Genomic DNA, 24,053 nt, shown 5'->3' with positions numbered 1-24,053 from the left:
AGCAGATAACCGTTGATGAGAGAGTGAGAGCTGGATGTGGTCGGCCTGCCTATTTATGCCCCACACACAATGCAATCTCCTGGTCCTACAATCCTACAGTTTATTGGACACAGGAATTCGGCCCTGTACTGTAACCAAAGGTCATAGGGTGATTCATACAGGTGGGCTGTGACGATTTCCAACAGCTCAGGTGGGTGGGGAACTGGGTTTCCCGCCGCATACCTGAGTATGGGTAAATAATAGAAATGGACATAAACTTCTTATGTCCATAACTATTCGCACGAGCGATTAATACGCTCCAAACCAACACCGGAATATTGCTAATTAAATACTCTTCCGATGGGTACCAAACACTGCTGTATGACTCCTGTCAGACCCTTCGTGCAATACAAAGAGGGATTCCTCCGCTCAGGGACATTCTATCTAAACCAAACTTACAGAAACTATTGAGGGGAACATGATCTATAAACGACATTAATTGTGAACTTTTGTAACGAATGAGTCGCACGCTACGATCACATAAACTCTACCGTAAATGCGCATACTGCGCGTGCGAGTGCACGCTATTGCGAGTATGCGCTTCCACGGGAGAGCGTATGCACGCGCAGCACGGACCAGTGTGCGGTGCAAATATGGCAGTGTGCATTAAGACATTTTTCTGACTTTGACAGTCCACCCTTTGGCAGTCAATAATAACTGCCACAAAATATTTAAGGAGAAAAATGTAAGTCAGGGGTTAATTGATTTCCATGGTGGGGAAAGGAGGAAGAATGGAGTAGGTGTGAAGAGAGTATGACCTAGTGAGAAAGCAGGAGCATGTGTGTATGAGTCCATGTTTGGGGGGGTCATGTATCATCGTGCCGTACGTGTGGTAAATCAAGCTTCGAGGTATTGCGAAGTATACATTTGAATTCCTTCTTATCCCGTACTAAGGGTCTGTGGATGGGCTGTCAAACTCTACCGAGCTCATTTCGGCTGTGGTTGTAACAAAATGGGGATGCACATTTTAATTGGTGATACATGAATTGGGGGGGTATGTGGTTGCTGCTATCTGTGCCTGTATTCCCTATCGACTATGTGTGTTATTACCTGAGGGTTGCAGAGATGAAGATAAAGAACACTTACGAAAAATGCAATGATATTCTATGTCAGGTTAATGTACGTTCGTCGATTGAGGTCTTGATTGGTGTCGTTTGATTGCAGTCTTCTTCTTTGTGCTTTTGCTCATAAATCGTGAGTAAAGCAAACAACGTCCATGGATTTACAAAAAATGTTGGGCTAGCGTGATTTTAAAGTTCCTAGGGAAACTGGGGTACCCATGGCATTGTCCATAAAATCTTGTATATCAGGTCGTCTGCTCTTCTTCTTTCCATCTTTCCGTTGTCGGCCCCTTGGCTCATCAGGTCCTTCGTCTACGTGGGTCTTTGTACCTCGGAGGAAAACATAGAAATGGGTGAAAGACGGACCGTATACTCATTACATCATTACGTCATGGTTTCTAGCATTGGGTCATAAATCAAATCCAGGTTAATTACAGTTTCCTCACTCCTCAAGCTCATCACTTTCGTACTTTGTTTACACCTCATCAAAGCCTGCCCGCATCTAAATATCAATCCAATAGATATAACAACACCTAAGATACACAGGAGAAACTTTCCAACATCCATTATGACTCCTTGAGCCCACTCTCCCAAACCGGAGAACCAATTTCGCGGGTTCAACCATGACACCCAACCAGTCAGCTCATTACCTACAGCAGCAAGGGTGAGATTGTGTTTCCGACGAAATTCCCACTTTAATTGCAGAATATCGTCCATCTTTTGGTCTATGACCTCTACCGGATCCTCGGTGTTATTTGTGATATACGTGCAACACTTTATACCGTACTGTGTTGCCAATGTAACACAATATCCGCCTGTTACTGCTGTAAGGTAATTAAGAACCATCCTATGCTGAACTAGTTCTGTTTTGTAAGCTTGAAGTTCTCTTCCAGTGTATCTAAACGTGTCATCATACATTTCAGTGATATTATCTAACAAATTGGCGAGTGCGGAAATGTATTTATAATTCATCACTCCTCGAGCGGTACGAGTGAAATCTAACGCTACCAGAACCTGAATCCCGGTGGATTCATGGATAAGATCAGAGGCCGGATGCTCTAACCTTTCTGACAGTTGTCTTTTAACTCGGTGTTCGTAGTGAGTGTGAGTATAAGGAGCTTGGGCACCACGGTGTATGTCTTTCATTTTGTCATGTGTTACAGTCATCACTTCAGGCAATACTTTTCCAATATAACACAATCCTTCAGAGTTTGGGGCAAGCCATTTGTACGCCTTTCTCCCGCATATGAAATATGCATCATCGGGGAGAACATAAGGGACGGAGAAGGACATGACCATGTTACAAACCTTCCAGGTGAAATCTCCTGACCCTAATTCTTCCAACTGCTTAATGCACGTATCGGTTTGTACGATATGTGCACAGTATCCTGGTGATACCTCTCCAACTCTAGTAATCCTATTCCCTAAGGTATATCGATACCGGAAAGATTTTCCTCTACTGGCTATGTGGCGTACGAGCTCTGTATCTGTAGGCATTCTATCTGCTCTGTGTGAAAAGGTCATGGTAAGGTTGCTCCATGACACTTCCCAATTTCCCGGTTTTCTGGGATTGGAGATGTTAAAACATAAGAGGGACCTATCCACATGGTATTGGTGGAGCTTCAAACTAGGAGGGCTGGAGATGTTAAACCTCCGGTCCACCGGTCTCCCACCACTTAGCTCAAGTACCTCCCCTAACGTTAAAGGAAATGGTACTAGCCCTGATTTGCTGTGTCCCTGAGGTACTTGAGAGCATACCCAACAATCGGTCTTATTTAACACATTACCCACTAAGGAGTGATAGTCACTCAATGGATGCCGGTCCATATGGATATTAAAACTGGATTGGCATTACTTTGTTACAGAGCCTACAGATACAACTTTCTTTTTGAACTAACATTCCTTCACAGTTGTTTACAAATAACATGGTTGTTAGATCGTGCCCGGTACTCGCCTTTGCTTGGTGATTGGGTTGCTATTGGAAATTTACACCTCCGTCTCAGTCATCAGGACCTTTCTGGATCCTTTCTCGACCTCACTGGTACTCTCACCGAAACAGACTGCTCTGGTCAACATCATGGTTAACGGGAAAATCCATATCACAGTCTCTTGGGGCAAGTCCATCTTACAGGAGGAGAAAATAAGAAATTTGTAAAGGGGGTATAAGAAAACAGTTTGAGGGGGAGAGAACTTGTTACGATAATAAGTTCTCTCGTCTTGTTGTTCTTCTTGTTCTGCTGTCCTCTCAAAGGTGCTGTCTCTCAGTCTTCCAAACGAACATTCTGGTGATGCAATATTCCTTCCTAACCGGCGATCTTTCTGTAAGGAGAAAAAATCTGGCATTACCATTGGTCCAACTGAGGGATGACATACCATCTTTAAACCATGGAAACATGAGTGGGAAGAGAGAGACAACAAAAAAACAAAAGAGATAGAGAACAATTCATGTGCATATATACATTACATAACTCGACAATAACCACCAATGAGAAAAGAGAAACAAAACATTTTTAAACATTGTCAACATTAAGAAAACATTGTTAGCATTAGAAAAACATTGTCAGACTTATTAGGCTGTCGTATCTACGTGTCTAATGGTTTCCTTGAGCAGTCCCTCCCCACCAGCACTTGCATTATTCCACTGTCTGTATCTGGCCAGAATACATTGTGGTGGATAGGTCATGCTGGGGTTTGGTAGACTTCTGCAAGGACCAAGCGAATATGCAATGTTTGAATTCTTACCAATAATCGTCAGAGATGGGGATAGAGAGAGAAAGAAAAAACATTTTTCACAAATACATTTACAACGTTTCACCTGGTCATTCCTGTGTCTTCAGGGAATGACCTCCCAATTTATTAACCGTTACCTCAGGCTTACCATCAGTCCTAATGATCACCTTTCCTGACTATATATTATGGGTGTGGCCCAAAATTCTTCCTATATGATCCCCGATTATAATTTGGTGTGTCATAACTTTTGCTCATTTTCATGTCTAGGGGGTCTGATATTATGTGGGCTGTTGCAGTTACTGGCATAATGCCCTTCTCTCCTACAATGGTAACAAATCCTGGGCTTCCTCCAGGTGTCAGTGAAATGGGGTCTTGGCTGATTTGATGCCTCCTCAAACGCTCGGATGCTCATCATCATCAATCGTTTCCCCTGTACTTCCCTGGTTCCTTGGATTTTATGATTATGGTGTTGTCTTTCTCGTGATCTACAATCTCTTGCAATGTGTCCCTTTCTATGACAATGGTAACAGACTACCATATCTGGATTTCTCGCAGGGGTGTGGGGCTTTTGTTGGGGTGGTCTTGTGGTTTGGGCCTGTATTTTCGCTGCCATTAACTTATCTCTTTGTGACTCTCTGTATCTGGTGATATTCTGATCCTGATTGATGACGGCCTCTCTTAGTGCAGTCACCGAGATATCTCTCCAGTTTGGGTTGGTGGTCTGTACCCTTGTTTTTAATTCATCTTTTAAACCATTCATTAATACCTTAACCGCTATTCCTCTATGTTGTGCATTTGTCTTGATGTCTGTGATCCCAGTGTTTCCAGCCATTATTTGCAGTGCTCGATTGAAATAATTAGAAACATTTTCCCTTTCGTTTTGTCTTATGGAGAAAATTTCATTCCACTTGACAGCAGCTGGGAAATATATTCCTAACTGTCGGTTAATCTGCCTAATACATTCCTGATTGTGTTCCTCCGTACAAGGTACCTCTGTGTTTAATTTACAATCAGCAATGAACTTTTCAGGGTCAACCCTGGAGGGCAAACATGCCCTCAGCACTGTCCGCCACTCTTTGTTGGTGGGTTCTGTGGCGTTTCCTAGTTCTTTTATAAACCTTTGACATTTGGCTAGATTTTTTCCTAGGATCAGGAAATTCAGACACAATTGATCTCAATTCGGTCCGGGACAAGAGACAGCGCATTGCACTGTCCTTGACGGGAATGATTCCCTGATCGTCAGTCTTCCCATTGGGGACTGAGATCACCCTGGCCAGATTGAGCTCAGTTCCATCATCTTGTGTTGGCCTTACAATATGGGGTACATCTGTTTGTGCGTGATATGAAACATTGTACGTACCTGTGGACACGACCTCACCTGACCCTCCGTTAGGGGGTTCGATTATTGCCTTTACCCATTTGGTCGTGTCCACCTGGATGGCTTCTGTGATGGTTGTTGGAAGAGGTGCTGACATCGTTCTGGGCTCACTGTCTTGTTTGTATTCCTGAGGGAGGTTTGACATGGGGTGCAACTGGCACAGGTTAATAGTTGTACATTCAACAGTATTACAATAATCATTGTTACATTTATTACACTTATTCTTATAATCTATATTACAGTTGCTAAGAGCGTTTTTATTGTTCCACCCTTGTGCTTTTCTCTCCGCAATCAACTCCTCTCCCGATGCCATGTCTCTCCTCTCAAGATAAGAGTCAGAAAAGTCAATAGACTCTCTTTGTAATTCACTTTCCTGTTGCCATAACTGTAAATATTCATAATGTTTATCTTGTCTCTTCGTTGGTTCAATGAGACTTATCCTCCTCCTTAAATTTTGTAACACCTCTGGACTGAAGCTACCTATTCTTGGGAACTTGTCCCTGTCTTGTACAGTCATTCTCTCCCATTCATCACAAAAAACTTCAGCGTGATTTCCATATTTCTTACACATCACATATCGTGCCGACCCGATGGATCGGTTCTCTGAATCAACCTGAACCTGGGTTGATCGCCCCCTACCGGAACAAATGGCCCCCATAATCTGCAGGCGTTGCTTATTCCTCCTTGAATATCAAGGCTTTCAGCGCACCCTTACAAACAAACCAAGATGTCCTTGGGCAGGCCGGCGGTGGTGGTTTATCAAGTACCCCACTTACTTCTCGCCCACGTTGGCCTATGCCGCAATCACTGTAAACCAGAGCTGTGGTACCCAACCCAGGGCCCCTGTGAACCTTTACTTACTGGGGCGTGCTGGACCTACCAGTCCCCAGCAAGTATCGGTTGTTGGATAGTTCCTGAGTGACCAGCGAACTTCCCTTCCCAAAAAATAAAAAAATTACACAAATCACGTCAGAATGTACAAATAGCGTTTGTGACCACTTTATTTAGGTCAGATTACTAACTACTGCACACAATTACGTGCGGTCCAATCGTTCAGTACACGAGCACTATTTGTCATGTACTGAAAGATCAATGGAATCGATGTTTCCGGCTGCGATTCCTTCAACCAGAGCTTAATGGCCTATATGGGTTCTGCACCAACACCCCAGGCGTTGTGCCACTGGACTTTTATAGCGGACCTTTTTACCTTATGACCTCCTGGTCTTGTTCCTTATGACCTCCTGGTCTTGTTACCTTATGACCTCCTGGTCTTGTTACCTTATGGTCCGCTATACTCTAATGCTCAAATATTATTTAACCAGAGATGCCTCCCTGGCCACCGTATATGTCACTTACACGTATGTTCCTTAACGAGTACCCGACTTTCCTTTTGGTTCCACCTTAAAGTTATATAAACTTTTGTATACAAAACACACTCACTCAACACATGTACACTTTTGTTTCTATATCTATTTCTGCGCAGAAATTGTCTTCAGGCCAAGAGTGTTACCAATTAGGAGCAGGATCTGTTAAACTAAATTTCAGATTTTCCAAAAATAGATTTGCGTTATTTACCGCGTCGCGTTATCTACCGCTGTGCGTTACTTATCGCCTTTGCGCCACTTATCGCTTTTGCGCTACTTATCGCTTTTGCGCTAATTCAACTTTATCACAACTTGAGCTACGTGGGCGTAACCAGACGCTACGTTGCGTAATGTACGCTGCGTGCGTCTGCCTTTCGGATTGCGTACGCTAGTCTTTGTTAGCGACACGTGTACGCAATGCAAAGGATCCACCGTAACACAATATATATTTTATCAATGTAGATGATCCCTGATCATCTACCGCAATCCACACTGCACACTGGCTGCCTCGTCTCTCGGACAAGCCGTGTGTTGTTCTATTCTTTAACTATTACCTCTATTTATTAAATAACAGCAAATCTCCTTTTAGCACTTTCTATCAACTATAAAATTTGGCAAACAGGAATAGTGATATACGAAAAATGGAACAGAAATGCAGATATATGCGTGCGTACGCAAGACAAAAGACAAATAAACAGTTTTTAAAAGACAAGCGTTTTGTTCTTACTTCCGGTTACCGGATTCCTTCAGCACTCTTTACCTAAGTGAAGCAGACGCTTATCCCGTCAGCAACTGCGAGACAACCTCCCACCCTTTTGCTGGGGGATAATGTCTGCTGATCTACCTAGTGCAGATGTGAAAAGGATCGGACGAGTCCCCAATTGACAATGCTAAATTCCTATGTCGTATAAACAACCCTTATGAAGCTAAGAACACTGTACGCTGTTTACTTAAGAAATACCGTAATGGTACGCTATTTGCGTAACGATCGCTCAGCCGTAGGCGAGACGCTCAAGCGTCACGTTCGCTCACGGCCCAGCGATCACAGGACACGTTATTGGTTATGTCTAGGGGAATGATTCGCTATGGCGTAGCATACACTCGAGACCACGAGGAGGTCACCAGCGATGCAGACGCTCACAACACTATACCTTGATATTAAACCTTATACCGACGAAACACACAGAATACCTTTAATGTGAGTACAGGGTGTAAATGCAACTTTGTGTAGCCTGACTACCTACAAAGCTGTTTGAGCGTCACCGACGCTCAAGTGAACACTTAACACTATAGTAAATACACAGATACTGTTTTAGGGTTCCAAAGCCTATTATCTGTATTATATCTAGTATACTTGTAAAAGAGTAACACAGTACAAATGATACACTACAATATAACAAAGACTTCCTAACCAAACACCTAACTAAGGGATAAACTACAATACTATCCTGGCCTAACACAATACAATACAATACTATAAAGTTTAGTCTAGGGGAGTTACGAGAGAAAAGAGAAAATAGAGAGAGAGAAATAGACACAGAGGGAGAGAGAGGAATTGGCTCACAGAAAGACAATGATTACGGAGAGAACTTACGCACAAAGGGTATGATCGCCTGCGCCTCGATATCCAGCTCCCGATTATCAGCAGATAACCGTTGATGAGAGAGTGAGAGCTGGATGTGGTCGGCCTGCCTATTTATGCCCCACACACAATGCAATCTCCTGGTCCTACAATCCTACAGTTTATTGGACACAGGAATTCGGCCCTGTACTGTAACCAAAGGTCATAGGGTGATTCATACAGGTGGGCTGTGACGATTTCCAACAGCTCAGGTGGGTGGGGAACTGGGTTTCCCGCCGCATACCTGAGTATGGGTAAATAATAGAAATGGACATAAACTTCTTATGTCCATAACTATTCGCACGAGCGATTAATACGCTCCAAACCAACACCGGAATATTGCTAATTAAATACTCTTCCGATGGGTACCAAACACTGCTGTATGACTCCTGTCAGACCCTTCGTGCAATACAAAGAGGGATTCCTCCGCTCAGGGACATTCTATCTAAACCAAACTTACAGAAACTATTGAGGGGAACATGATCTATAAACGACATTAATTGTGAACTTTTGTAACGAATGAGTCGCACGCTACGATCACATAAACTCTACCGTAAATGCGCATACTGCGCGTGCGAGTGCACGCTATTGCGAGTATGCGCTTCCACGGGAGAGCGTATGCACGCGCAGCACGGACCAGTGTGCGGTGCAAATATGGCAGTGTGCATTAAGACATTTTTCTGACTTTGACACTTCCTCGGATTTCCCTTTGTCTCTCACTAAGACCGGGGGGCACCGGAGTTGGGCAGACATAATCCGCCTTTCAAACGTGGCTGCCAGGGGCTCAAGAAACCATAGTCTCGCAAGGGATTTCCGATAGCACGGGTGAGACAATAGAGTTAGGGCGCCAGGGGCAACTAGTCTTTCCAGCTCCCGTAACCAGCATTCCCTTCCAGTACTCTGGCCATTGCCATGAGATCTCCTCCGGTCAGGAGTACTGGAATCATAATATTATTACCGGCCAAACCAAAACTTAATATTAAACAGGGTTTAATTTTTTACTTATTCAGTTTTGTAAGAGTTATCGGCCTCATGAATCCCACAGGTTTAGGGCCAAATCCTGGTCAGCTCCTAGTCAGCCAGATTCAAGAACTTACTCAGATGGTTCAGGATCTTTCCCTTCGGGTGAAGTCGCAGGAAGATCTTTTACGAACTTCCCCGAGGGTAGTCCCTGAACCAAAAATGCACTTGCCTGACCGTTTTTCTGGTGATAGGAAGGAGTTTTTTAATTTTAAAGAATCCTGTAAACTTTATTTTCGTTTAAGACCGATCTCCTCAGGTACTGAATCTCAGCGGGTCGGAATTATTATTTCTTTGCTCCAGCGGGATCCTCAGACCTGGGCATTCGGTTTAAAAGCAGAGGATCCGGCGTTGTTGTCAGTAGACGCCTTTTTTGGGTCTTTAGGGCTTTTGTATGATGACCCTGATAGAGAGGCATCCGCTGAGAGTCAGTTACGCGCTCTCAGACAGGGTAGAAATCTGCAGAGGTTTTTTGTACAGAGTTTCGCCGTTGGTCGAACGACTGTGGCTGGAATGACCCAGCCCTGCGCAGTCAGTTTCGCCTCGGCTTATCAGAGTCTATAAAAGACAGTCTCCTTCAGTATCCCGCTCCTGAGACTCTCGATAAACTCATGGAGCTTTCTATTAAGATTGATCGTCGTCTCAGAGAGCGGAGGGCTGAAAAAGGAGCACCTGTCGGGTGTACTCCATGTGTATTTTCCATTCCTGAGGACGTAGAGGAGCCCATGCAGATGGGTCTCTCCCGGCTGTCTCCAGAAGAAAGAGCCAGAAGGCAAAACTCTGGTCTTTGTTTGTACTGTGGGGGTAAGGGACATTTTGCCCGTAATTGTCCGAACAAGTCGGGAAAACGCCTCGACCAAGTGAATTGTGAGGGGGTTCACTTTGGTCTGCAGCTTATCTCCTCGAATAACTCCCTTTTAGTCCCAGCTAAAGTTTCCTTTGGCAGCCTCAGTTCTTCGGTGTCGGCTTTTGTTGACAGTGGAGCTGCAGGGAACTTTATGGACTTAACGTGGGCCAAGGCCTTAGGTATTCCTCAGTTAGCCTTGGGTAGGTGTATCACCATGCATGGTTTAGATGGGAGTCCCTTGTCCAATGGGGTTATTTCCCTCTGTACACCCCCTGTACTACTTACGGTAGGAGCTCTTCATTCCGAAAAGATCGAGTTTTTCCTTACCCATTGCCCAGCAGTTCCAGTGGTTCTGGGTCACCCTTGGCTGGCCTTTCATAATCCCATCATTGATTGGCAGTCGGGGGAGATTTCACAATGGGGTACCATCTGTAATAAGGAATGTATTACGTTTCCCGTCAGAATAGCTGCTGCCATTCCCGAACTCATTCCCGTGGAATACCAGAACTTTGTTGATGTGTTTTCCAAGGGCAATGCGGACATTCTGCCTCCCCATCGGCCTTATGATTGTGCTATTGAGCTAATTCCTGGTGCCACATTGCCAAAGGGAAGGTTATATGCATTATCCGGGCCAGAAACTGCGGCCATGAATGAGTATGTTAAGGAGAGCCTAGGGAAAGGATTTATCAGGCCATCTAAATCCCCTTTAAGTGCAGGCTTCTTCTTTGTGGAGAAAAAAGATGGATCACTCAGACCTTGCATTGACTTTAGAGCCCTGAATAAGATCTCAGTTAAAAATACTTACCCTCTGCCGCTGATTTCTGTCCTCTTTGATCAGCTGCGTTCGGCTGTGATTTTTTCTAAAATTGACCTGAGGGGAGCGTATAACCTCATTCGAATCAAGTCGGGAGATGAGTGGAAGACGGCTTTCAGTACTCAGTCGGGTCACTACGAGTATCTGGTGATGCCGTTCGGCTTGTCTAACGCTCCGGCAGTTTTCCAGGATCTCATTAACGATGTGCTCCGTGATTTTCTAGGAAGATTCGTGGTCGTTTACTTAGACGACATCCTGATCTATTCTGATTCAATTGAACAACATGTTACCCAGGTGCGTCAGGTTCTTAAAAAATTACGTGAAAATCATCTATATGCCAAGCTGGAGAAGTGTGAGTTTCATGTCACGGAGGTATCCTTTTTAGGGTACATTATTTCCCCTCGGGGATTCTGTATGGAACCTAAGAAGCTCCAAGCCATCCTTAGTTGGGCGCAACCCACCAACTTAAAAGCAATTCAGCGCTTTTTAGGGTTTGGGAATTATTATAGAAGATTTATTCATTCTTTTTCCGACCTGGTTGCTCCCATTGTGGCACTGACTAAGAAGGGAGCGGATCCTACCAACTGGTCACGTGAAGCTGAGTTATCCTTTCAGGCCTTGAAACAAGCTTTTGTCTCAGCTCCAGTCCTCAGACATCCCAACCCAGAATTGCCCTTCATTGTTGAGGTTGATGCCTCGGAGGTTGGAGTGGGGGCTATCCTATCTCAGAAGGATCCGGACTCTCTGGAACTACATCCTTGTGCCTTTATGTCCAGGAAATTCTCATCCGCTGAATCCAACTACGATGTTGGTAACCGGGAGTTACTGGCTATTAAATGGGCTTTCGAGGAGTGGAGGCATAGGCTTGAGGGAGCAACACATACCATTTCAGTATTGACTGACCACAAAAATCTTCAGTACATCGAATCAGCTAAGCGGCTGAATGCCCGGCAGGCTCGTTGGGCTTTATTTTTTACTCGTTTCAAGTTTATTATCACTTTTAGGCCAGGTTCCAAGAATACCAAGGCGGATGCCCTGTCACGCAGTTTTCTTCCAGTTCATAATAACAGTCCTGTTACTCCCATACTTCCGTCTTCAGTCATTTGGGCAGGCCTCACACAAGATTTATTTACCCAGTTAAAGCAGCTTCAACATCAAGCTCCTGGAAATACTCCTGCTGGTCGTCTTTACGTCCCTGAGTTTTTGAGAGCTACTGTTTTGACTGAGTTTCATGATAGCAAAGTTGCCGGGCATCCGGGGATCTCTAAGACTTTGGAATTAGTCTCCCGCTCAGTATGGTGGCGTGGTCTTTCTAAAGACATTAAGGAGTTTGTTTTTTCTTGTCAGGTCTGTGCACAGCATAAGGTTCCCCGTTCCTTGCCTATCGGGCAACTTATGCCCTTAAATGTTCCTCTCAGGCCATGGTCTCATATTTCCATGGATTTTGTGGTAGACCTCCCTCTGTCAGCCGGATTCCGAGTCATATGGGTGGTAGTGGACCGTTTTAGCAAGATGGCCCATTTCATTGCTCTTCCCCGACTGCCATCTGCCCAGGGATTGGTTGTTTTGTTTCTCCGCCATGTTTTCAGACTTCATGGGTTGCCCACTGATATTGTTTCTGATCGGGGTCCACAATTCATTGCACAATTCTGGAAGTCTTTTTGTGCCTCATTAAAGATGAAATTGTCTTTAACATCCGGCTACCATCCCCAATCCAACGGGCAGACCGAGCGAGTTAATCAATCATTAAAACAGTATTTGCGTTTGTACTCAGCCAAACTCCAGAATGATTGGTCCGAGTTTCTTCCTTTGGCGGAGTTTGCTTACAACAATTCTTGTCATTCCTCCACTAATGTGTCTCCATTCTTTTCAGTTTTTGGTTTTCACCCCAGAGCTAATTCTTTTTTTCAACATTCTTCTGTTTCCTCGCTAACCTTAACCTCTCATCTCAGAGTCATTTGGAAAAAAGTGCACCTTGCTCTCAGAAGAGCGGCATTTCGAGAGAAAAATTTTTCTGACAGGCTCCGGCGTCCTTGCACTTTTAAGGTGGGAGACAGGGTATGGTTGTCGACTCGTAACATTAGACTTCGACAAACCTCAGCCAGATTGGGCCCCAAATTTATTGAACCATTTCATATTATTAAAAAAATCAATCCAGTTGCTTTCCGGTTACGTTTACCAAGAGCTCTCCGGATCGGAAATACGTTCCATTGCTCCCTGTTGAAACCATACGTTTCTTCCAGTAGATTTCCTCGGAAGATCTCTCAGGGGAAATCACCAGTAGATGTACAGGGACATCAGGAGTTCTTGGTGGAGAAGGTTCTCGATTCCAAATTGTCCCGGGGTCGGCTTTATTTTCTGGTGCACTGGAAAGGCTATGGTCCAGAGGAAAGGTCTTGGGTCCTGAAAAAGGACCTCCATGCCCCGAGGCTCAAGAGGGCATTTTTTCGTGAATTTCCTCGGAAACCTGGCTTTAGGGGTTCCTTGACCCCTCCTCAAGGGGGGGGGTACTGTTAGGCGCCGGGGTCCGTTCGTCGGTGCGGCCCGGCACCTAGCAACCAGGGACGCCGTGCGCGTACAGCCGCCGGCTCCCTGGCAACGCTAGACGCCGGGCGCACGGAGCCGCACGGACCCTAGCAACGGGGACGCCACTGGCGGACCGCGTTCCCCGTTGCTGGGTCCATTTAAATTAATAAGGGCACCTGTTTCCTGGCCGTGCAGCAAGGCAGCTGCACGGCATTTAGTCCAATCAGCCTCTAAACAGCTGATTGGAGGACTCCCTGTTAAGTACACTCCCAGGGCTTCTCACAGACGCCGGTAATAGCTTCCTGCATGCTGTATCTGTTTGCTGAGAGTGTTTCCAGTCCTGCTGTACCCGGTCGTTCCGGTCCTCAGTTGTCCTGTACTCGGAAGTCGTCATCTGTTCCTGGAGTCCTGACTGAGCACCTTTAAACATCCAGTGGTGTTCGTGAGTCACGGCGTAGCCGTGTGTTGCGGCTTGGCCGCTTTATTACTTATTATTTATTATTTGTGTTTCGGAGCTTTTGCGGAGGATTCCGCTCCCACAGATCCACTCTGGTATCCAGCGGTGCTGGGTAGGAGTAACGGACTAGTGGATTTTGGTTGTCCTTTTATCTGGCGGTTTTTCCGCGCATACTTCTGGTTTGGTTAGTTAGCTTGTTGCCCCTGGCCTGTTGTCAGTCAGAGGTCCTCTTGTCATCATCCTGCCTCGGATTTCCCTTTGTCTCTCACTAAGACCGGGGGGCACCGGAGTTGGGCAGACATAATCCGCCTTTCAAACGTGGCTGCCAGGGGCTCAAGAAACCATAGTCTCGCAAGGGATTTCCGATAGCACGGGTGAGACAATAGAGTTAGGGCGCCAGGGGCAACGAGTCTTTCCAGCTCCCGTAACCAGCATTCCCTTGCAGTACTCTGGCCATTGCCATGAGATCTCCTCCGGTCAGGAGTACTGGAATCATAACAGAAATGTCCTTACTTAAAATATCAGTGAGTCCCCCATCCTTATCTATGTTTTTCCACACTTTATGATTTTGTTCTTCAAGATCTCGTCCAGATATTTCCACAGATATTTCTTATCTCAAGACAAGAAAAAGGAGATCATAGTGCAATAATGATACACATGAACAGGGGGTTTATTCAAACATTACAGTCACATAAAAACAAGGTTAAAACCATCAGTGGATAAGTTGTCTCACTCTTGCATCAGGAATCACCAATTACCCTCCCAGGTATTGTTGGGTCAAGGTTCCAGAAGTCTCGGATACTTCCACTCCCTGGCACATGGTGTTTCGAGCATTAGATTTCCCCAAGATAAAGACGTCACTTGCTTAACATGTTTCGGATCATATAGCCTTCGTCAGAAGCATGATGAAGGCTATATGATCCAAAACATATTTTCATTATGCGATCACATCCCGGAAGGATGCTATTGCAAAATGATTGGCAGGCAACTGGCGTTCGGGGGCGGTGACGGGTCTAATTCAAATTTGTATGCAATGCCTGATGTTCACGCAACAAAGCAATTATCGTCAGACTGCGCATGTGCTGTAGTCCTGCAATGAGGATTTCATGGAGAAGTTAATGACAGGAAATGACCATTAGGAGGTGTTAACGGGAAGTGGTTGGAGAAATGCAGGCGTTTCATGGCTGTTTTGGGGGCATGTATCTGCCATCAGCTGCGAGTTTGTATCTGCAAAAACATGGTGTCTACATCGCTACTGCTGTTCCAGTCTGCGTAACCACAGGCCAATCCTTAACCTCAGGGTTCCTTGTTTTTGCATATAGGCTGTGAATGTGTATGCAACTGCAAATGAGTTTGCGATGTCAACAGTGGGCATCTCATCATTTCTAGGCGGCAGCTTCATTTGGTAACTTTAGCAGTTCTGTAGTCTAGAAAATGGCAATTGCATTTGTGTACAAACTTGAAATAAGCCCAGTGTCAGGAGCAAGTCGTCAGTGTCAGTCTCCTATACATGATTGCTCTGTCTTTCAGTGATTAAAAGACACCACAGACAGAAAACGGAATTCCACTTTCTACCACGCATATAACTTGCACGTTTGGTGTCCTTGCTGTCAGCATTTGAGATTAGAACACAACATCTATAATTAACCTAAAGAGAATTACAGTTTAATGTTTGCTTTAGCTGAGTCATTGATATTCTGTAGTCAGCCTCTCCTTGAGCACAATATGCTTGCGTGTCTCTATCAATTATGCACTGTGTCTCTCCACTGCATCACTCTTTGTAGTACACGCTGCCTACATGTAAGGCTATAGGGCTAGGCTAGCAAATTGGAATGATAGTAAATGCCATGCTTTATGGGCCTAATTCAAGATTGTACGCAATTTCGGATTATCACGCAACAGAGCATCTATCATCAGACTGCGCATGTGTTGCAATCGCAATGCGCATGAGCAAAGGTGCTGCTGTGATTTCACTCGCAATGAAGATCATATCACAGAGTGGTTGATAGAAAGTGACAACTGGGAGTTAACGGGGAATGGTTAGCAAAATGTACATGGACGATTTTGGGGCGAGTACCTGCCAATAACCTCAAGCCCGTACATATAAATACAAATACATGGCTCGTGCTTCACTACTGCGTATCCATAGGGCTATGTTCCTCTTTCTTGAGTATAGACCGTGATTGTGTGATTGTTGTGATTGAGTTTGTGATGGCTTTGATGGGTGTCTCTGGTCATTCCTGGGCGGCAGCTTCACTTGCTAACAGCAGTTCCATAGCCTAGAAAATCTAATAGGAATTAGGCCCTCTGTGAGCATACAGTAGGTATTACGCATAATTTCTACTTTTTTTCTTTAGCATTATAAAAAGAATACAGTAATTTGTGAGTCAGTGCAAGTTTTTTACAGTATAAAAGATATGCAGGAATGAAAACTGCTAATGATTATATTTTTAAAAAAGGAAGTCAAAGCTTTTATCATAATAATGTTTTGTCATACCCAATACAGGATGGACATAAATGGTTCATTGGTAAATGTAAGAATGGGTGGAGACCAGTGACATGGTCAGGGGTATAGCTAGAACTTTGTGGGCCCCATAGCAAAATTTTGAAGGGGCCCCTGACCCAATGCTTCAAGAGAGACACCTCTCCACAGCAGTTGTACATTTTACGGCCCATATTAATGCCCTAATTATTTTTCTGAACCCTAGTAGTTACTTGGTTAATGTTAGGCCCCATTGTAGTACCCTAGTGTATTTTGTGAACCATAATAGTGCCCTAGTTCACATTATTTCACGCTGTACGCTGTCAGTACTCAGTATGCACCACAGTACCCCAATTCACATTAATACATACAGTGTCCCCAGTTCATATTATGTAACATTATAATGGCCTCCAGTTCATTTTATACCACATTACAATGAGCAGGTCCAGGGGCATATCTAGATATATTGCAAACTCCAAGTAAAAAGTATTAAACAAGGAAGGAGAAGAAAGCGTTCATTGCCCTATAGTTGTGCACAATAGTAGACATTAATAAAACATAACCTTTATTATATTACAGGTTGACTATCCCTTATCCAAAATGCTTGGGACCAGAAGTATTTTGGATATCGTATTTTTCCGTATTTTGGAATAATTGCATACCATAATGAGATATCATGGCGATGGGACCCAAATCTAAGCACAGAGGTGCAGATGTATTAACCTGGAGAAGGCATAAGGAAGTGATAAACCAGTGATATTTGCAAGTTGATAAACATACCAGCCAATCAGCTCCAATATGTAAATTAACAGTTAGGAGCTGATTGGCTGGTGCGTTATCACCTTGCACTTATCACTGGTTTATAACTTCCTTATGCCTTCTCCAGGTTAATACATCTGCCCCAGAGTGCATTTATGTTTCATATACACCTTATACACACAGCCTGAAGGTCATTTAATACAATATTTGTAATAACTTTGTGTGTTAAACAAAGTTTGTGTACATTGAGCCATCAGAAAACAAAGGTTTCATTATCTCACTCAAAAAATTCCGTATTTCGGAATATTCCGTATTTCGAAATATTTGGATATGGGATACTCACCCTGTAATACATAGGATAAAATCTAGCGAAATATAGAGTAAAATTAAAGAACAGTGAAGAAAACAAAAAGAATTGTGTTTAAAATATTATTCTGCGCACTGGATGCCTCTGTAATTTGTCATTATTAAATTTATTTATACAAAAATGTGTCCATGTCTGTTTGTTCCATGCCCATCTGAAACTGTATTATTTATTTTAAATATTGCTGTGTTTGGAGTATTCCCCTTTCAGTGTATTCTACCAAGAGAAAGAATGATACATTATAGATACATAATTGTCACATACAATTCAAATGTCTCTATATTTCAAATTGTATGTATTGTGTGTCTCAGGGTAAATTCTTCTTTCCTTTGTGGCAGTATTGCATCAAAGATCACATCAGTGCCAGGCTCTATTCATAGGTATCCTCATCCCTATTCACACTGGTGTTGTTACCACTGTCTATTGTTAATCAGTTCCATATAGGATCAGCACTGCTGTAAATACCACCCTTATACCCCTTTCACACCAAAAATGCAGGGTCTTACCCGGGAATACGGTCTCGGGATCATGCAGGGACATTCCCAGGTAAGACGCCTTGCATACTGCAGTCAGCAGCCCGGCGTATTGCCGGGTTGCTGACGTCAGCGGTGACTCGGCAGGGGCGGCGCTAGAGATCACATGATCTCCAAGCGCTGCCTGTACATAGAGAGTGAACGGGAGCCGGGGCGCATTGACCCGGCTCCCGTTCACACCGCACAGTGAGCCGAGTTGAACACGGGTTCAACTCTGATCAAGAGCAGGGTTGAAATACCGGGTCACTGGACCCGGTATTTCAACCCCGGTACCCTTTCATACCGCACATGAACACGGGTTATGCGCGTTCATGTGCCAATAACCCGTGTTTAGAGGTGCTGGTGTGAAAGGGGTATTATTAGGGTTCTGTAAAAGGATCCACTAATTTCATTGAGGGTATAGCTGGTATAATACCTGAGGATTAGTATTATTGTACCCAATGGTGCTGCCAGCGCCGATGGTACGGTATTCTTATATTCATGTGACTGTATACCGTTACACTACCAACATTGATATTAATATTGATCACTCAATTTAGAGTCCCCCCAGAGACAACACAGGTATTACTGTCACTTAGAAAGGCAACATTCATATCTATTAAGATTATGTATAACGTTTCACTAACTGGATATTCTTATGCTTCATAGACCTGTTCCAGCGATGGTTTGGCATAAAGACATGTGTTTTCTATATCTAGCATTTTTGTTTCACCAATACATGGATAGTGATCTCCATTAATAGGGTCACTGCCGTTATCGGTATTTGCTGGGAGAAACAATATGAATATAGCTGGTATTGGATCAATAGTGCTTCTAATAGTGTCACTATAGTTCTATTCTACTTATATTAATGTGCACTTTCTTTCCTTTTAGTAGATATTCAAATCTGGGATTCAGAGCACAAAATAGTTAATATATTTGATAGTGTTTATCATGCGCCCTTTATATAGTCACAGTTTGTAATCACAGCCTTAGCCGTGTGATCCTTTGGAATTTATGATAACCTATTATGCCGCACTTTTCTAGATACACAATTAATATGTCCCCTATCAGGGATTATAGACAGATAATAGTTTCAGAGTGAGTATTCCCTATATTGATGTTGATATGAATTGTGTTTCACTTTCTCAACATACAATAGTTCCCTTCCGGGATTCAGAGAGCCGCACCGCTGCCATAAATGACCCCGCCAGGGTTTAAGGCACAGTAACACTGCCGTAATCGACGTTTTCAAGCACCTATGATGACTCCCCTACGGGTTTCAGGGCACAGCACTGCTGCCTAAGGTTACCACCTTATCCCTTTAATTCTGGACACATATTAATTACACAGGTTCTGTGGCTGGCTGACTTCAAGACTCCATTTCACCTGGTTTTAATCAGCCACAGAACCTGTGTAATTAATATGTGTCCAGAATTAAAGGGATGAGGTGGTAACCCTACCGCTGCCGTGATTGACAGCGTTCTCTGTACAGTCCTATCACACTTGTAATTTAATGGTCTCCTATGGGCATATAGACAGTAATTCCCCCTCGGGATTGTGGACACACATTTAACTTAAATCACATTACGTAATACATTTGCTGTTGCAGAGGTCATCTCCCGTGCGCAGCTAGCCTGATGCACGTTTCGCTATCCACTTTATCAGAGGCAAATCACCTTTGAAATACAGTTCATATCAATGTCAATATAGGGAATACTCACTCTGAAACTATTATCTGTCAATAATCCCTGATAGGGGATATATTAATTGTGTATCTAGAAAAGTGCGGCATAATAGGTTATCATAAATTCCAAAGCATCACACGGCTAAGGCTGTGATTATAAACTGTGACTATACAAAGGGCGCTTTATAAACACTATCAAATATATTAACTATTTTGTGCTTTAAATCCCGGAGGGGATCTATAATTTGCATATCTACTTAAAGGAAAGAAAGAGCACATTAATATAAGTAGAATAGAACTATAGTGACACTATTAGAAGCACTATTGATTCAATAGCAGCTATATTCATATTGTTTCTCCCAGCAAATACTGATAACTGCAGTGACCCTATTAATGGAGATCACTATCCATGTATTGGTGAAATAAAAATGCTAGATATAGAAAACACATGTATTTATGCCACACCATCGCTGGAATAGGTGCTATCAAGCATAAGAATATCCACAGTTAGTGAAACGTTATACATAATCCGATTCCTAATAGATATGAATGTTGCCTTTCTAAGCGATAGTAATACCTGTGTTGTCTCTGGGGGGACTATAAATTGAGTGATCAATATTAATGTTGGTAGTGTGACGGTATATAGTCACAGGAATATAAGAATACCATACCATCGGCGCTGGCAGCACCATTGGGTATAATAATACATATCCTCAGGTGTTATACCAGCTATATTATTATTATTATTATTACATTATACCCTCAATTAAATTAGTGGATCCTTTTACAGAACCCTAATAAGGGTGGTATTTACAGCAGTGCTGATCCTATATGGAACTGATTAACAATAGACAGTAGTAACAACACCAGCGTGAATAGGGATGAGGATACCTATGAATAGAGCCTGGCACTGATGTGATCTTTGATGCAATACTGCCACAAAGGAAAGAAGAATTCACCCTGAGACACACAATACATGCAATTTGAAATATAGAGACATTTGAATTGTATGTGACAATTATGTATCTATAATGTATCATTCTTTCTCTTGGTAGAATACACTGAAAGGGGAATACTCCAAACACAGCAATTATTAAAATAATACAGTTTCAGATGGGCATGGAACAAACAGACATGGACACATTTTTGTATTAATAAATTTAATAATGACAAATTACAGAGGCATCCAGTGCACAGAATAATATTTTAAGCACAATTCTTTTCTTGTTGTCTTCACTGTTCTTTGATTTTACTCTATATTTCGCTAGTTTTTATCCTGTGTATTGATATAATAAGGGTTATGTTTTATTAATGTCTACTATTGTGCACCACTATAGGGCAATTAACCCTTTCTTCTCCTTCCTTGTTTAAAACTGCCATATATTTGCTTGTGGTAGCGCACCCCCCCCCCCCCCCCCCCCCAATTCACTCAAAAGAATAATTCTTCTACTAATAAACTTAATGGGGTTTTGTTGGAAATTTGTATAGAACCTGTGCAACTAATACCTACAGTAATATTCCAAGTTGAAAGTATGTAAGGGCCACCCAATTATGAAAAATGTATATAATATATGTAACTCTGACAGGGTAGGAGGGCCCCATTCAAATATGGGCTCCATAGCAGCTGCACTCCCTGCACCTATGGTAGCTATGCCCTTGGCCATAGTGTAATGAACACTGGACATCATAACATCATGCTGAGGGGGCAGGGCTTCTTGCACCATTATGTAGTACAGTACTTCCCGAAGCATCCGAAAGATGCTCCAGGCAGCTGTATAGGTTGCAGGTGGCAGGGAGTAGCAATGGTGCTTCGTCCTTGGCAATGGCATCACTTGCTCACCCCTAGCAACAGCCCTGGAGGAGACCGTCATAGAGGAAAGGCCAAAGAAGAATCAAAGAATAATGATTTGATACATGTGCACACCATGCCTAAACATGTGGTGCTAACATGGATTATATACTCCCAGGTTCCTCACCAGTACAGCAAGCCTTGGTCCACTCCTTCCAGCAGCAATACAACAGTGCCATTGAATGTTTGGTTTCTGCACTTGAAGTAAAACCACTGCCAGCCTTGATGATCCTCTTAGGAAAAATCCAAATGAAGGCAAAGAAAAACAAGGTAAGATGTTTAACAATGTATATTTACTTACTGTTGTATGACCGTGTACAATGAATGTATGAAAATCCAACAGGGATGTCTACCTTAGGTAAAAATGCATTTTTCTGTTGTATCAATGTAATGGCATTTAATGGCATAAAAGTGTAGTCCTTGACCAAATGCTTCTGTGTGGCGCCATGCTATTTTTGTTCAAGCATGGTTTGCTTTACAGATATCCCCATGTATATGGGGTCCATCATTGCTATTGGTGGGAGCCATCATGTATGTGTGTCTGACAGCTATCAGTGTTGTATATGTGGGTGTGCAAAAGTTTATATATTTATATAGAGGATCTGGATGTGTGATGCTGGGTGGGAATTTAGTGCACAAGTTGAAAAACTAGTTTTGGGCACAAACAGGTGTTGTTGTTCTAATGCTGCTGCTACAAGATTGGGATTAGTCTGTCCCAATTTAAACAGAAATTACAAGAAAAAACATAAGGTAGCAGCGCAAATAATTAGATAATAATAACAATGAAATAATAATAAAATGAGATGGTTCGAATGAAAAGTTGCACATTTAATAAAGGTACATATAAAGAACAGTTTAAAACAGTGATAAAAGGTCACAGTAATCTAAGCTGCACAAAATGTAGTGTCCGTTCCTATTAATTATAAACTGGACTGCAGTGAAAAAAGACTGATGTCACAGTCCCAATAATGTAACATTACCACAATGGCACCGCTGGAGGTACAGTCCCATGTAAAGTCCCTTGTGCGTGTTGGCAATGTCCATGGTCCTCACTAGAGTGCAGTGTCTTTAATGTGGATTGAGTGTTGAATAAGCTCCAAATGCAATTTGTCCACCAATGTGATTCTGCAGATAATTTAGAGATCCAGTGTTGGTCAGGGCACATAAGAGGCAGCAACCAGTCTTGTGAAAGTGACCGAGGGTGGCACTGACGCGTTTTGCTGCAAGTACTACAGCTTTTTCAAAGGTGACTTGGCAAGTGTGCTATTAGGGTATTTATACCATTTATGGCTGTCAATTAGCCGGTACCTGTTCATTCAATCCATCATATTAACTAAAATACACAGTATAACATATAAAATCACACTTATTACTGATCCTATTGGGACTATATAACAGACTCAGTTGGAGCAATCATGATACTATATTTCATTTCTCTGACGTCCTAGTGGATGCTGGGAACTCCGTAAGGACCATGGGGAATAGCGGCTCCGCTGGAGACTGGGCACAACTAAAAGAAAGCTTTTAGACTACCTGGTGTGCACTGGTTCCTCCCACTATGACCCTCCTCCAAGCCTCAGTTAGATTTCTGTGCCCGGCCGAGCTGGATGCACACTAGGGGCTCTCCTGAGCTCCTAGAAAGAAAGTTTATTTTAGGTTTTTTATTTTACAGTGAGACCTGCTGGCAACAGACTCACTGCAGCGAGGGACTAAGGGGAGAAGAAGCGAACCTACCTGCTTGCAGCTAGCTTGGGCTTCTTAGGCTATTGGACACCATTAGCTCCAGAGGGATCGACCGCATGGAACTGGCCTTGGTGTTCGTTCCCGGAGCCGCGCCGCCGTCCAGGGACGTGCAGTCAGGGGAGGCAGGGGAGGCAGTGCCTCCCCTTGTCAGTAATGATTCAAATTATATAAAGAATATACTCATGACACAGCCTTTATATTATTTAAATTATTTTTTTGTGTGTAAAGATGTGTGAATGTGTATCGGAGGCACCGCTCTCGGTGCCTCCGGTTCTCGTTGTAAAAGAGCTGGAAGCGGGGGGCGGGGCGAAGCATCGGGCAGTAAATGCCCATTAAAAATAGCCATGTAAGCGGCATCTCTGGAAGCGCCTCTTTGACAGGGGCGTGCTTTCAGCCCATATGAAAGCACGCCCCTGTCACTAGAACAGATGTAACTGGGCAGTGGGAAGGGCTGTTCTGCAGATGGGCCGGTCCAGCTAAGCAGCACCAATTATCCCCCCTTCCCCGTGCCAGCTGCCACACGTATTAGCCACCCCGCCGCCCTCCGGCTTACATGTGCGGCTGCCGAATCCACCCGCCCCGTCCGGCTTGCATGTGCGGCTACCGAATCCCCCCCCCCTCCTCCCCCAGTTAAATCAGCGTCTGCCGAACCCCCTCCCCGTCCGGCTTATATGTGCGGCCGCCGTATCCCCCCCCCCCGGCTTAAATCAGCGGCTGCCGAAACCCCCCGCCCGTCCCGTCCCGCTTACATGTGCTGCGGCGGCGGCTAACGAATCCTCATCTCCCCCCCTCTCCTCCGC

At 43.7% G+C, this 24,053-nt stretch overlaps 1 protein-coding gene across 1 annotated transcript in view; it reads left to right on the top strand.

Moving 5' to 3' along the window:
* TTC6 (tetratricopeptide repeat domain 6) overlaps positions 1–24,053 on the top strand; it is a 660,756-nt gene that overhangs the window by 528,279 nt on the left and 108,424 nt on the right. The window contains exon 21 of the mRNA XM_063947843.1: positions 21,629–21,780. Coding sequence (XP_063803913.1) covers positions 21,629–21,780 — 152 coding nt within the window. The remainder of the gene's footprint in view (positions 1–21,628; positions 21,781–24,053) is intronic.

The sequence above is a fragment of the Pseudophryne corroboree genome, chromosome 12 (assembly GCF_028390025.1).
Source record: "Pseudophryne corroboree isolate aPseCor3 chromosome 12, aPseCor3.hap2, whole genome shotgun sequence".
Lineage (NCBI taxonomy): Eukaryota > Metazoa > Chordata > Amphibia > Anura > Myobatrachidae > Pseudophryne > Pseudophryne corroboree.
Note: the sequence above shows the minus strand (reverse complement) of the source record. Positions and strands in the feature narration are given on the sequence as shown.